The sequence below is a fragment of the Chiroxiphia lanceolata genome, chromosome 3, assembly GCF_009829145.1.
Source record: "Chiroxiphia lanceolata isolate bChiLan1 chromosome 3, bChiLan1.pri, whole genome shotgun sequence".
NCBI classification, from domain to species: Eukaryota; Metazoa; Chordata; class Aves; order Passeriformes; family Pipridae; genus Chiroxiphia; species Chiroxiphia lanceolata.
The window spans coordinates 116,015,723-116,030,969 of record NC_045639.1 but is presented as its reverse complement, the minus strand read 5'-3'; the positions used below and the strand labels follow the sequence as shown (position 1 = coordinate 116,030,969).

Genomic DNA, 15,247 nt, shown 5'->3' with positions numbered 1-15,247 from the left:
GCGCGGGACCGCGCAGAGTACGGGGCGGCTGCAGGGCCACAGCCGGGACCGCGCGTCACGACCGGGCCGCGGCCGCCCCACGGCCCGGAAGAACAAGCGGGAGCTGGGAAGATGGCGGCGGCAGCGGGAGGCCCGGCGGGCGGCCCGGTGTGTGTGCTGGTGCTGGGCATGGCCGGCTCCGGGAAAACCACCTTCGTGCAGGTGAGGGGCGGGGGGCTGCGGGAAGCTGCCAGCGGGCCCCGGGGCTTCCCAGCGGGGCCTGACGCCTCCCGTGTTCCCGCAGTGCCTCGCCGCCCACCTGCATGGGCAGCGCTGCCCCCCCTACGTGATCAACCTGGACCCCGCCGTGCACGACCTGCCCTTCCCCGCCAACATCGGTGAGCGCTGTGCTCGGCGGGGCCCGACCGGGCGGGCGCGGGCGCGGGCGGGCTCGGGCGGAGGGGCGGCGTGTGCCTCGAGTCCTCCGAGAGAGAGCAAGGGCCATCAACAGCGACAGAACCGGCCCCTGTCCCAGGGAGCGGGGGCGGGTACGTGAGCCGTTTGGCTCGGTTGCCCTTAAGAGATTCCAAGTTCTAATGCAAGAAGATGGTGGTGGCTTTTTGGTTGTTTTTTGTTTTGGTTTGTTTTGTTTTGTTTTTTTTTTTAAAGTGTTAACTTCTTTCTCGAAACAGTCTTTAACATGGGAATTTTTAGAATTAAAGACATTCTTCCATCACTTTTGTATGTTTTTTTACATCATCTGCTCTGATTTGATGTGTTTGGGTTCTGAAGGTTTTTTCTTTCTCAGTGATGAAAGTATTAGCAGATTTTATCTGGTTCCCTACATCCACAATAGTGGTAGCCATAAATGCTACCAACTAACAGCTTTAAAGCACTTTAAAAGACACAAATTTTAGAGGAAATATCTTACTAATAGAACAGACCTTATGTCTAGCTATTCCAAAGGGCATACCAATCCCTAGTTTTGTCACAATCCCGTGTCTTACATTTTGTGAAGTATGCCAGCCTGCCTCTCCAGAGGCTAAGAAAGGCTGTGTGGGTATGCAAGTTGGTTCACTGATGTCAGAGTAATAATTGGAATATGTGTCCCAGTGATGGATTTCTAGTAATGCGGATAGATAGGTGTGCTTTCTTAGCTGATGGTGACCAGCGGGGGGTTGCAAAACTGCTTATGTGTCTTTCTCCCTTAGATATCAGGGACACTGTGAAGTACAAAGAAGTCATGAAACAGTATCCTTTTTTTTTGTCTAAATAATGATATTTGAAATCTCGAGTTTTGTGAAAATAACCTGTCACATGCACACTGTGATGAATCACAGAATCACAGAATCTGCCGAACTGGAAGGGACCCACAGGCATCATGGAGTCCAACTCCGGGCCCTGCACAGGACCATCCCACGAGGTGGGGGGGTTGTAGTAATGTTGCATCAAGATCAGAAGGTTTTGACTATGTATTTCTTGCATGTGACATTAGGAACGTGTGTTCTACAAGATTTAATGCTCCTTGGGTCGTTTTCTCCTGTGCTAAAAATTATTCTGCCTAACAGTAAGTTTTTACAGATAATAGGTACTCTACCCACATTTTTTTTTTCTTTTTTTTTTTTTCTTTTTTGTTCTTTCAGAGAACTTGTATTGTTTATTTTTTTGTGGAAGCCAGCAGCCTTTTCCCATGTTTTAACTAGTCTCATTTTATATGTTATAAGTAAATATGGACGTTCCTGTTTGCCTGTAGTAGATGGGGAAAACTTTTCCACATTCTCTGACCATAATCAAAGCACTGTTGTCTCTCTGAATCTCAGAGGCATTGGAACATTGGCTCTTGTTCACAGAGGGTTGACGGCTGTAGTGCAGTAACTTTACACTAAAGCAACTGCACTTCCAGAGGGCTGTGGAGCTCCTTGGTCTCCTAAGTAATAGCTTGTGCAGATGGAGACAAAACACAGTCCTTGGATTTGACTTACAAGTATGACTCTTAAATTTAGTATTTTAGACAAGAATAAAGGTGGTGGGGAATAGGATTTTTGATTTTGGCTGTTATTTGTTTTGGGGTTACCAGCAAAACATCCTAAATATAAGTTTCAAATTGATATGTAGGTGCATTATTTGTTTCACTGTGTCTGTTAACCATTACTGGAGTTTTGGTGTTTCATTAAGTAGGGCCTAAGGAGGGTGTCTGGTCTCATGTCTGGGTATTGAGAGTAGTGATTGATAACACAGTGTATACAGGTCAGTCAGTGCTGGTTCTTGCACAGTTAAACCAAAAATGTCAAGAGGAAACCCTGCAGCCCCTTTTCCTTCTGTAAATTCCACCTGTTTGGGTAAGAGAGAGACACTTTGTATTTGTTATGCTGCTGCATCACTTAGAAGATTTAATCGTTTATTGGGGGGTATTGTCTCTTGCTTCAAGGTATCCAGTGTGCATTGCATATGGCCAGGTGTTGTCAGAGTTGAAAAAGAAGCCCTCTGGGGTCTGCATAACCATCTGCTTTCCTAAATGAAGCATCAGATATGGGCTAGGCCCAAATGGTGGAATAGTGACCTCTCTCAATCTCTTTGCTACAAGATTTGACCAGGTACAAGGTTGTTTCTGTGTGCTGTTCCTGGGATCTGTGCTGGGTGCCTACGCTGACTGGGCGGTTCTGTCTGTCTGAAGTCTCAGAGGGACTGTGTTTGGTTGGCCTTCTAATATTTCGGGGGGGTGTTCTCCCTACAGAACCCTGCATCTAACAATGCAGTCAGAGTACATTATCTGTCGTTTGAGAGATTTCAGTTTTTCAGCTTTTTCTTTCAAGTAAAATTTAGCAGGCACATGTACAGAACATTTTTTAGTCTTTGTATAGGACTGTTGTTGCACCATGTTCACTATAAAATCTTTCCTATGAATGCTCTGGTTTTGAAGTAGGGAAGCTCACTTCTGGAAACAGGTTAAGTTTTCCTGATTTCAATTTGATAATTGACAGCCCTCCTAAATCATAACACTAAAGCAGCTCGGGGGTGGAGGCTGATGTCACACACCTAGACAATCTCTTAGTGAAAAGGCAAGAACAACTGCAGTTGTTCTACCATTTCTTTAGCCAGGTACTAGAACACAGACAAAATCAAGGTGGTCTTAGACCTATGCAGGGTCTGAGCATTTTTCAGCCTTCCTCGGTAGGGCATTCTCACACTCTGAAAAGCTTAAAGACTTTAACATTTTGATACACACCTGCAGCTGTGCAAGTTAATGTAGTTTCTTTTATGAAATGAAGATGAAGGTTTCCTGTTGTGAGCCTAAATACCAAGTATACTCTGCTTTTTCAATCAGGTGATGAAGTTTATTGAAAAAAGACAAAATGCATCCAGGTGAGTACATTCTACTGAGTTCTGCTTTTCTGGGATCAGTTTGGGAAAATCATGTGAAATTCTAAAAAGCTTCTCTCCATATTTTCTAGTTGTTTTTTCAGCCTTGGTATAAGTTTAATGTAGAAAAGGGCATAGAATTAGAACAGATAAACTAGACTTCCTTTGGCTAGATTGAAGAAAAGTCTGCTGATTCCAGTTCTGCTTTTCTTGTCTTCCCTTAGACTGTCATTTTCTCTCACATACTGTTCAAATAGGCAGCAATGAATTCTTCTTCTGAAGAGTTTGCTGTACTAAGCGTCTGTCAAATTGATGCCTTCGACTCAAGATAGTACATACTTCTTAGTTACAAATTTCTCACAGGAAAATTTCAGGTGTGCCCATAAATCTCATCACTGTTTGGGAGAACAGGGTTTTCTGATCTGTGACAGAATAGTCATGGCATTTGCTATTGAATGCTGATGGTAATCTAATCAGAACAGGACCCTGTGCTTCACTAATTTTCCCTTTTTGTTGTTTGGGGTGACTTCTTACCAGGTATGTTATTCTTGACACACCAGGGCAAATTGAGGTATTCACCTGGTCAGCATCAGGAACCATCATAACTGAGGCCTTGGTAAGTGCTTTTTGTATGACTGGACAGTGAAGCTCTGTGAATGACCTGGCTATTGCTCAGTGTACTCCTAATTAAACTGTCTTTTACTTTGTGTTCCCAGGCTTCCTCTTTTCCTTCAGTTGTTGTATATGTGATGGACACCTCTCGCAGTACTAACCCTATCACTTTTATGTCCAACATGCTGTATGCCTGCAGGTAAGAAAAGCTGGGAGTGCAGTCCATCTGCTTTGATTGCTGTGTCTCTTTGGTAGTGATTTTGGAGGGGAATCATAGAGTGATTTGGTTTGAAAGGGACCTTTAAAGGCCACCCTCTCTTCCGTGGGCAGGGACACCTTCCACTATGCCAGGTTGCTCCAAGTCCCGTCCAGCCTGGCCTGGAACACTTCCGGGGATGGGGCAGCCTCAGCTTCCCTGTGCAATGTGCTCTAATATCTCTCCACTGTCATCATGAAAAATTTTGTCAGTATGTCCCTTTCAGTTGAAAATTATCCCTTGTCCTATCACTACAAGCCTTGGTAAAAAGTCTCTCTCCATTTTTCTTATAAATCCCTTTATTTACTGGAAAGCTGCAGTAAAACTTCCCTGAAGTCTTCTCCAGGCTGAACAACCCCAGCTCTCTGGCCTGTCTCCATAGGAGAGGCCTTCTAGTTCTCTGATGGTTTTGGTGACCTCCTCTGGACCCACTCTGCCGTGGTTCCACGGGTGGACGCAGCGCTCCAGGTGGGATGAGAGCGGAGTGCAAAGGGAGAATCATCCTCCTCGCCCTGCTGCCCACACTGGTTTGGATGCAGCCCAGGGTATGGTTGGATTTGTGCTTGGGAGTGCACTTGGATGCCTCCTATCAGCTTAGTCTGCTGGTTTGGTTATTTTCTTGGTGGTTTTCCCATTGGATAAGCAGAATAATTTAGGTGCCAATGGACATCTGGAGGTCATTGGGTCAAAACTTCCACTGAAAGCATTAAATAATCCATGAGACCTTAGTGTGAGGAAGGCTGGTTATATTAGATCTAACATATTGCCTATTGCTTATAAACCCAGTTATCTAAGATGAATCAAGGTAGGCTAGTTTAAGCCCCTTCTTGTAAATACATGGTATTTTATTCTATTTTTTAATGTTGTTGATACTTTTAAGAGATTCTTCAAGATTTGTTTGGAGTTCAGCCTAGCATGGAGCTCTTGAATTATTGTCTTCCTCTTCATACATGAATTTATCTGTTGTCTTTCATGTCATACCAGAGACTAAATACCTATGGAACCATCAACATAGCTAGAGCTGTCATAATTCATGCTAAATGTTGGTAAAAGGTTTTCAATAAACCTCTCGGTCCTTGTACCAAGGTCAAGAGCTATATCACCATGATAGGAGTGTGCAAACTGTGTCTTACTACATATTGCATTTTCTGACTTTAGTTTGAGCAAAAGATCATAGAATATATACAGCGAAATGAATATGTCAGCTCATGTGTCAAGGTAATTTTGCTTTATAGATGTTTTGTGTTATTTGAATTCATTGCTCAGTTCACAGATAATCTCTCAGAACCTAAGGTTTGAGTCAAATGCAAAACACACAGAGAGTTACAGCCCGGGATCTCAGCGTCCTAGCAAACGGTAACCAGACTCGACTGGCTGCGTAGGAGATTTTATTGCTTACATCTCAGAGGAGCATATTTTATTCAAAGAGCGTAAGCAGGACCTGGGTGAAAATTGCATTCTATTAGCTGCAGAGGAAAATAATTATCTTTTGAAGTCAAATGTATTCAGTTTTGCACAAGTCTTGTCTGCCTTATGTTTAAATTGCTTTCTATTCTAGGAAGTTTTAAATTAAACTTTTATTTTGTGTCTCCCCCCCAGTATCCTGTACAAGACAAAGCTGCCTTTCATTGTAGTCATGAACAAAGTAAGTTAAAGCTCTGGTTTCTATGTCCTCATGGGACATTGTTCTGTTTAGCTTCTTTGCTGTGGTGTCTTTGTCTTACCACAATAATAGATTTTTCTAGAAAAGAGAGGCTGGGAGGGAGCTGCAGGCTGATAACCGAATCTAAAAAGGGTCTTTAATCTGATATCCAAATGCACAAGAATAATCAGGGATGGGCAGTTGCACCCAAATATTCAAGTCAGAGAGGGTGGTAACAATTTAAAACACGTTTTGCACCTTAAGCCTGGATTATAGGGAAATGTAACTCTGTAAAAAAGAGGTAAGGTCATGCCAGAATCTGCCCTTACATGCCCTGTTTTCCCAGAATATTTATCTTCATTAATAATGATTTCCACTCAGCAGCAGGCTAATGACTCTCAGTGGCAATGGTGTAACCCCTGCCTGTTTTGACTGAGGAGTCCCACCTGTCATAGCAGGCAAAACTTAACAAAGATGTTTGGTGCAGTATTTGCTAGAGAGCAGATACTAGTCTAAGAATACACATCCTCTGTTGTGTAAGGAACTTGTAGCCTTAATGCTTTTGAGCTTAACAGCTGTATCTTTAAACATGATAATTTCAGATATTAAAAGAATCCCATTAGATTTTTGTTGTGAGTAACTGCTCTCCACAGGCACCCTTTGTGTTTGCATCCCCAGCTCAGCAAGCTTTGTGTGCGCACACATATGCCAGGCTTTGACTGGGATATTTTCCCTCCCAGCAGCCCAGTAGGATTCGTGTCTGCTGTGCTCCCACTCCACCCATCTGCCCAGTGACCCAAACCATGCATATCTTTGCTATCTGCTTGCTTACTGAGCAACTTTTTGTACACTGTTTTCTTTTTGACACTAGACAGTAATATAAGAATAAGCTTTCTAGCTTTTTATTTCTGTAGAAAAAGGCATGAGGCAGGAAAATAAGTCTCTCTTAAGAAAATACACTTTTTGAAAGACTAAAAGAAGTGACACTGTGTGTGTAAGGAAAGGTAGGCCTGAGGCTTAGGATTCGTAACTTTGAACTTCATTTTGATCTCATGTTTAGCTTTTGCTAAAAAGTAAAGCCAATAGCATTGGAAGAATTTTTAACAATATTTAATTAAATTTAATTTTTTGAAATTGACTCTTGATAAGAATGGAAGAATTCCAGGGAACTGGGATATATGTGCAGTGACAAACCCATAGATGTAAAGAATTTTAAGATTTGGAGAGGTAAAAAAATTTGTGGAGGTGATTTAATTTTATTTACAGAATTTAGTCAAGGTAACTCTAAGCAGTCAGGCTTTGACCCTTGGTGGATTCAGTTCTGTCTCAAATCTCTTGAGTAATGCTGGGTAATACTTTATCTATCTTCCTCCTTCCCATTAGTAAGGGGAATGAAATATATCAGTTTTAGGCACCTCATATTGTGCGAAGAGTGGATATGCACGTGGCAAGATGTTTATGAAGCTCTGTAATACACTGTTTTTATATGAATCCATGTAAAATTGTGGAACTATCTCACCTGTTCGTGGCAGTTGTCTTGCACTGAATTTAGATCATAATTTCTTCGGGCCAGAACACAGCTCCCTTTCATAAAGATCCCGGGGGGTTACCCAGCGTGGAGGGGCTCCCCCGGCCCCAGGCAATCAGGAATCTGGTCTGGGGATCTTCAGGGAGGGTTGTTCTTGTCTGACCTCAGTTGTGGATCTTCAATGAGGGTTGTTCTTGTCTGACCTCAATTGTATGATCTACTATTTACACCTTAAACTTCACTGTGCAGTATGCAATTTTTGGATGCCCCTTTCCAGTAAAACCATAGGAGGCTTTAGAGTTGCAATTGTTTCCTTAAACAGCTGTTGCCTTCCTAAACCTGGAGTAGTGGTTGTTTGTCTTCTCTTCCTGTATTCACATAGTTGATTTGATAAAAAGTGAACTTGCAAAACTTCAGACCAGGGCTGAATATTTTTAAAAGATCAGCATTTTAAAAATAAATTTAACATGGATTTTTTTTTTATTTGTCCACTTAACAGCCTACGGGTAAGATTATTACTTCTGAGTATTTTCCCTTCTCCTTCCAGACTGACATAATTGACCACAGTTTTGCAGTGGAATGGATGCAGGACTTTGAGACTTTTCAGGATGCCCTGAATCAAGAGACCTCCTATGTCAGTAACCTGACTCGTTCTATGAGTTTAGTGTTGGATGAATTTTACAGTTCACTGAAGGTAAAGGTCTTCCTTTTTTTATTACCTCTCCTAAAAGCCTGGAGAAGAGCAAGTTCAAGGAGAATATTTTTGATGTGTATGAATGCCTGGTAGGAGGGTGTAAGGAAGGCGAGCAGCAGACTGTTCACTGGTGCGTGGGGAAGGGACAAGAGACAACAGACACGAGGTGAAATACAGGAAACTGTGTTTAAAGGGAAGAGAAAAAAAATTAATTTTACTAATTCTGCACTGCAGCAGATGGTCCAGAGAAATTGTGGAGTCTCCATCCTTGGAGATGCTTAAAACACTTTTGCTCAGGCAAAGTCGTGAGCAACCCATTCTACCTAATGCTGCTTTTTGAGCAGCAGAGATTGGACTAGATGATCTCCAGAGGTATTGTCCAACCCCCCCCATTCTGTCCTTCTGTAAAGGGGCTTTGCACTGCCCTTTGGAACTGTAATCTGTTGATGACCTGTGTTGAGGATTTGCTGATTTGAACATACAATAACTTTAGCAGCTTGTCACACTGAATGGCAGCCTGAATAATTTAATATTGAACTGTGATTAATCATGAGATGAAAGCTAAGATAGGCTGGTAAGAGGCAGTGTTCTTTGCTGCAGCATTTCCCATCTGAGGTGATTTTCCTTGTTCTGAAAGTGTCAGGTACAGTTGGGCAATGTACTACATAGGAAGAAGGGAAAGAATCTCAAAATCAAATAAATGAACAAAAAAACCCCTTTACATTTGCTTGTGCAAGAAGAAGATTGTTCTTCCACTCAACCAGGTTTTGAGTGGACAAATTAATTGTTTCTCTGACAACACTATACATTGGAGGCTGTTAATGATCCCATAGTCTGTGCTAAAGGTTTTAGCTGATTGTGTTTGTCATCAGCTTTTACTAAAGAAAAAGCAAACCTTCTTGGCTGTGTGGATATCACAGGAACGAAATGATTCCATTCATGTAGATAATGGTAATAGAGCCAAAACAAACACATTGTAAGTGTCCTATGTGGAACAATATACAGAATTTCAAAAGGGACTGTAGTGGTCCCATATAAAGAACTAACATACTTCCTGTTCCTTATTTGCTGATCAGGTCATATTTATCTGCCTGTCAGAACTCTTAGAGCACTGGATGGAGAGCAGGTCATATGAAGAGGATTACAGAGTAAAAGGCAGCTTGTACTTAAGTGCAGGGAAAGTATAAATATTTATATATATTGGCACAGTGCCTAGCCTTAATGCTTAAAATCCTTTGGAGAGCTGTCTGCATATTTACTGTATTAATGAGCAAATGCAAGACTGTGTTGGGAAAGGTCTTCCATTTGGAAGTCAGTAGTTGAGACTGTCATGCCTACGAAAAAGAGGGAGAATTTTCATTAGAGGATGTATAATTCTGGCTGGTAATAGTCTTAATTAAAGGTATTTTTAGATAACTGATTTAATACAAGCAGAACAAATGTAGAAGAAGTGTAATGATAGACAAATTGAAATTAGAAAGTAGATGTGCATTTTGAATGTATTGGCATAGCAACTGATTAAATTCTCCATCTCTTGCTGTTCTGGGGACCTTTTAAATGTGCTTTGGCTAAATAAAAAGTATTAGACTGTTTCAGAGCCAAAAGGTCAGTTCTTGTTGTCTCTTTTGCACTTTAATTCTAGTACACTGATACTTGCTAACCACTTATAACCCTAGATGCAGAATGAGAACTTGGGTTATTAACAGTAAACAAGTCAACAGCAGAAAGACTTGACCTTTCTTTTGAATTGCCCTACAGTGTTAAAAAATACCAAACAAACCTCCTTCCCCAAAGAAACACCCCCCAAAATACCCCAACAACTCACCAAACAGAAAATCAGCAACAACCAAAAAGCAGAAGTAACAAACACGAACAGCAAGCGGAGGAAGAGTTTGAAAGCGGGATGGACAGAAGCAGAAGTGTTACTGCCCACTCTTAGGCCACTGTGCTGATTCGATGGGTGTTGTTAGGTTTAGATTAGTAGTTGTTTGTTGTTGTTGGTTTTTTGGTGGTGTTGATTTTTTTGTTGTCGATGTGGGGGTTTGTTTGTTTGTTTGTTTTTATTTTGTTTCTTTTCTGTATTAAAAATCTGGCTCAGTTACTCTCTAGTTCTGGTGTGTTTTCTTTTCCAGGTGGTTGGTGTTTCTGCAGTGCTTGGCACAGGACTGGATGAGTTTTTTATCCAGCTTTCTAAAGCTGTGGATGAATATGAGAGGTAAGGGGATAACTTTTGGTGTGTGACCCAGTGACCACTTCCTGAAGGTCCTGATTCATGAGTCTGCTCCTTTGATTTGAAGGAGTGTACAGTTGCCATAGCCAAGGTAGCCTAGGGTGTCCAGTATCAGCATAAAAAACAGCAGTAAAAAGGAACTATTCAGAGATGAATTTTTGTGCTGTTCCATGAAAAAGTAAAAGCTATCTGTGCCAGCAAATCTGTGAAGTAATTTTTTTCTTGTAATTCCATACCAAGGTTTAAATTGTTGCTGTTTTAATGAAGTAAGTTCATTGATCTTGCATCCATTGGTTTCACAATCCAAATATGGGGAAAAAAGTACTGTTAGTCTTTCTGAAATGCCTCTCAAACATGAAAGCCTAGAGAAAACTTTTTTTTGGGTAGAAAGAAGCCTCCAGGATGATCCTTATGTAATACAAATCATGTGTTTTTCAGACTGAACGCACTCTCTTTATTTACCTTTTCAGAGAGTATCGTCCAGAATATGAGCGCCTGAGAAAAACACTGGTAAGTGTTTTTAGCTGGTTTACACCTGAACAGTGTATCTTGGGTCACTTTTATGCACACAATTGCCTTTATGTTGAGAGGGTCTAACATTTCATTTACTAGTCGTACTCACTGTGGGAGAACTCCTGTCCTGAAGGAGTCCACCATTTGCCTTTTTTTTCCTAGATGTGCTGGAGCATATCTTTACAAAAATAAAGATTTTGCAAAACAGATGTTGCTTACTGGTTTAGTGCTAATATTTGAGCTAATTGTGAGAAAACGATTGGGAAATAAGATTGTGTCTTCCATTCAGATGGATAGAGAGTTCTTCAAAATAAATTTCCAAAGGGATTTGTTGAGACTATCCCCGTATCTTCCTGCACCAGTGAAGAGTACTAGTTTGACTTAGACAGTAACAAAGACTGAATTGCAGTGCCAAAATCAGTAGCTCTGCTCCCCTTGAGTTCTGGCTGTCCAAAGGACAGTTCTCTGCAGGCACAGCTACACCGAGTTTGGCTTCCCGGCGCTGCTGAACAGGTCCTAGAATCCCACCTGACTGGAGGTTGCTTTCCACGCTTAGTCAGAAGTTCTGTGTAACCTCAGTTGAAATGTAAGACCTGCACAGTGACTTCTGCTCTCTGACTGGGGGACAGGCTGCTGGGTTTGGGTGAGGTTTCTCTTCTGATGTTTTAAATGTTCTCAGAATCCACATGTAAATCTTTATCTACAGGAGGAAGCTCAAAATAAACAAAAGAGAGAGCAGCTGGAACACTTGTGGAAGGACATGGGCAGCGTGTGTGTGCAGGGCAGCACAGTGGCAGGTACCTCCCCAGGAGGATCAAGTTTACTGCAGAAGTTTTCTGAAGAGTTTGCCTTGTGAAGTAGTACAGTGCTTCTTTGTCCTCACAGCAGAAGTGTGAAAGCAGCTCCATGTTAGAGGAGCGGGGCTTTAGTTCCTGTGGGATTGGTCACACTTAGCTCTTCCTGTGTCAGTCACAGGTTTGGAAGAAACCCCGCTGAGTAGCTAAAGCAGTGGACCTACTAGAAATAATGAAATACTTTAGAAAAGGCGAAACAGTCAGATCAGAATAGGAGAAAGCTCTGCTGTTGGCTGCGCTGTTCCTTAGATGAGGCGAGTAGGTGCTGATGGAGTCTGTCCTGTGTCTGGGATCCACAAGCAGCTTTCTGTCCCCTTAGAGCAGGTGTTCATTGCTGTGTTTCTGTGCAGATAGAAGTTGTCAGTGCACACGCTCCCTTTAGCAAGCTGGTTTGTGTACAGCCGTTTCTGTTCCCTTCAAGGACCTGATGCTTCTGCAATGGGTCCCTCTGAGCTAATTCTAACACGGGGAGCTCTCGATGAAGAGCAAGAAGAGAGGGAGAGTGACACTGATGACATTGACCATGAAGGTAAGGGAATGAAGTCTAAAAGCTGCCTGTCTAGTCAAGAAATCTCCTCTATATTTCATGACCTGGATGGACTGTAAGGAGAGCCTAGAAAACAAGTAAACATTCAGTCACCTGTCAGAATCTGTAGCAGAAGCTCAGCTGCAATGGCCAGTGCAGGGATATCACTCTGTAACCTTTGTGAAAGTTCAATTGTAAATTTTCTATTCAAGTAATTAATAGGTGTATAACACACATAAACCAGAGAACTTGTTAGGCTTGGGGCATGACCTCTGAACATGATTGATGCACAGATGTGTCCATCATCTTTTTGGCCTTAACAGTTTCTGGCCCTGGCTCTCTTCCCTTTTCCTTTGACTGTGGTCTTGGAGCAATCTTCTAAGTTGTTACAGTGTGATTTTTCTCTTATATAGCTCACAGACAATCTTCCTTCTTTCCCTGTTCCATTGATGGGTAGGATCACTTCTTTCCTTTGCCCCGTAATGTAGTTGAAGACTTTCTATGTTGCTTTGGCTATCCTGATTCTAGCTTTTTTTCAGTAACACAAGTAGAACAGGTACTGAAATAGCGCTGAACTGTCGTTTCTTCCCCCAGTGACTGAGGAGAGTCATGAAGAACCAGCCTTCAGAAACTTTATGCAGGACATGCGGATGAAATGCCAGAGGAGAAGCAACCCAAAGGAATGAGACCTTCAGAAACAGAAGGTTTGGAATCACTTGTAATGGAGTTAAAACTGAAGGAACAGCATAAAGAAACTTGCATGGAACCATTTTTATCTGTGAACCACTTTTATCTGTGAACAACTTCCTCTGATAGATTTTTATTTTTCTTTCTGCAGTAACTGTTGGTCCGATGAGTTAAAGGTCGTGCAGCCAACTGACTGCACATTTGGCCGTCAGCCACTGTGGCTTCCTGAAGCTGAAGGAATCAGAAAGCAGTTTCTTTTCCTGCAAGTTCTTCAGATCTCTCTGTTGAGAGCTTAGATTTTTGAGCTCTGACAGCATTAGCATCCAGAGTACTCACTGGTCCCCAGAGGCACCTTCCAGTTGCTGAGTGCAGTCAGGCATCTGCTGCAGCCAGGGCACAACTTGATCGATCCACTGTTTGATGTTTTGGTTTTCATTAAATAGAGTTTACGTACTAAGAAATGCGTGATGGTTAATAGAAGGAGATTTCATGTCACCATTCTAAGGTGAGACTTCTTCCCTGTGCTTGCAACCTATCCATATGGATGCACAGCAAATGCATCTTAAGTATATTACAACCCTGCGGTTACCTGGTGACAACAGGGAGGTCCCTTTTCCCACATTGCCTTTCTCTTGCCCCTCTCCAGCCTGAGGCCACTCCTCTGCTCACTCAGTCTGGCTTGGCTGTCCTACACGATGCCTTTTCTGTCTGCTCCAATGGCTGCTGCCAAGGAAAGAGGACACAGTGAGTCCCAAGTGCTGATTCACCACTACACCTGGAGAACCACTATGCCAGCCTCTCAGTGATTCCACCTCCAGCCCTAGCCCCATACGCTGGGATAGCTACTCTGGGGCTGAAGCTGGAATACAGTTTCTAGAGGTGGACCTGAAGTAAACATCCTGCTCTGATCAAGAAGCAACTTCACTTGGTGGTGGGAAGATGTGGAGATGGAGCTGAAATCACTGTAGGGCTGGGATAGCTACTGCAGGGCTGGGATTGCAGAGGTGTTCCAGAGAACACCCAGAGAACCTGGGCACAGATCAGCTTCAGCAGCAGCGGGGACGGCACGGGAGAAGGAGGGTGGGCAGTGGGCCCGGGGCGGGCAGGGGGATAGGGGGTGGGGGCGGGCACTTAACGATTTTGGCCAGGGAGCTGATCTCAGCCAGCACCCAGTCGGGGCAGTCTCCGCAGAAGCAGAACTGCGTGGGGAGAGGCGATCAGAGGCGCACTGCCGCTCTGCCTCCTACCAGCTCCCCGCCGCCGACTCCCGCCCCAGCACGTCGCCGCTGCTCCCCGGTCCCCATGCCGCACAGTCCGCCTTCGCGCCCCGGAACCGCGCCGTGTGCGGGTGGGGGGCTCCCCGAGCTCTCCGCACGCGCCGCTCTGTGGCCAAGCGGCGCTCCCGGGGGTCGCAGAGGGCGCCGCGGGACCGGCAGGACCCGGAGCTGTGCGGGCGTCCAGCGGGAGGGGCTGGGGGGCTGCGGGGGCTCCGCTCGGCTCGGCTCCCGGGGCTGGCAGGGCTCACTCTGGAGCGCTGGGGGCCCGTGCCGTGCGGGGGCTCGTCGGTAATTCCCCCTTCCTCGGGGAATGACCCGTCCTGCTTCTGGAGGGCTCAGCTGAGCTCGGGACAGGGCGGGGCGGCTGGGATGGCCAAAGGCAGCTTCCTGCTGCTGCTGCACCGGTTTTCAGTCCAAAAAGGGAGGGAGATTTTGTCCACTGCTTGCGGAGCACGATTTTGGGGCTGATCGTTCCCAGGGACGTGTCCGGTTGAACGCGGTGTTTCACAGCAACATTGAAAGGGCCCCAAATGCTGGGATTTGGGTCTTTCCAGTGATTGCTCGGTGGAAGCTCTTTGGAGAGAGGGGAGTCACGGCAGGTGTGCTGTCCCACGCTCGGAGGGCAGGCGGCATCGCTTCCACGTGTGCTCCCAGAGAGCCGCCACCTCTCCGAGGCTGGGACAGGGGGAGCGGCGGGCGGATTTCTTGGCTGCGCCAGGTGGAGGGAATCCCTCTTCCCCCGCCCCGGGGCCTGGCGGGGAGAACCGGCCCCCGCTGCTGCCGGTGCCCGAGTGCACGTGCCCGGCGTCCCGGTACTGCCGGGTCCTGCCCGTCCGTTCCTTGTGGCGGGACGGCCGCGGGACGGCAGCGGGGGGAACTGGGCGCGCTGGGGCCGCGCTGCCGCGGGGTGGGGGGGAGTTGGAGGGGCTGGCGGCCCCCCCAGGTAAGTGCTCCCCTGGCCACAGGCGTGCGCCCTTACGCTTGAATAGCTGCGTCATCCCTTGGGAGCTGCAGCCCGGGCACGTGTGTTTTCCAAGGCTGCGGGCTCCTGACATGGATGGGGACAGGACAGGATGTTTGGGCAGGAGC

General features: G+C 44.9%; 1 protein-coding gene across 5 annotated transcripts; it reads left to right on the top strand.

The window, feature by feature from the left end:
* The first annotated feature begins 72 nt into the window (after positions 1–72).
* On the top strand, positions 73–13,338 carry GPN1 (GPN-loop GTPase 1). 5 transcript variants are annotated; one of them, XM_032682815.1, is made up of 15 exons: positions 94–201; positions 284–377; positions 1,191–1,230; positions 2,507–2,573; positions 3,305–3,342; positions 3,877–3,955; positions 4,056–4,150; positions 5,807–5,852; positions 7,925–8,071; positions 10,204–10,286; positions 10,772–10,811; positions 11,521–11,611; positions 12,090–12,197; positions 12,789–12,898; positions 13,033–13,338. In XM_032682815.1, exons 1-14 carry the CDS (start codon positions 112–114, stop codon positions 12,878–12,880), a joined length of 1,110 nt encoding a protein of 369 aa, XP_032538706.1. In that variant the 5' UTR covers positions 94–111; the 3' UTR covers positions 12,881–12,898; positions 13,033–13,338. The 5 variants fall into 5 exon arrangements, with proteins under 5 accessions (XP_032538707.1, XP_032538709.1, XP_032538710.1 ...); XM_032682816.1 differs by lacking the exon at positions 12,090–12,197 and having other exon boundaries at positions 73–201; positions 12,789–13,338; XM_032682818.1 differs by lacking the exons at positions 10,772–10,811; positions 11,521–11,611 and having other exon boundaries at positions 73–201; positions 10,204–10,240; positions 12,789–13,338.
* The last annotated feature ends 1,909 nt before the right edge of the window (positions 13,339–15,247 follow it).

What these genes read in the sequence shown, in the direction of transcription:
- GPN1 (XM_032682815.1), top strand. Translation starts at nt 112, where the DNA reads ATGGCGGCGGCAGCGGGAGGCCCGGCGGGCGGCCCGGTGTGTGTGCTG. An exon ending in AACATGCTGTATGCCTGCAG is followed by an intron (nt 4,151 to 5,806) that starts GTAAGAAAAGCT and finishes TCTCCCCCCCAG; the next exon opens with TATCCTGTACAAGACAAAGC. An exon ending in TGATGACATTGACCATGAAG is followed by an intron (nt 12,198 to 12,788) that starts GTAAGGGAATGA and finishes TTCTTCCCCCAG; the next exon opens with TGACTGAGGAGAGTCATGAA.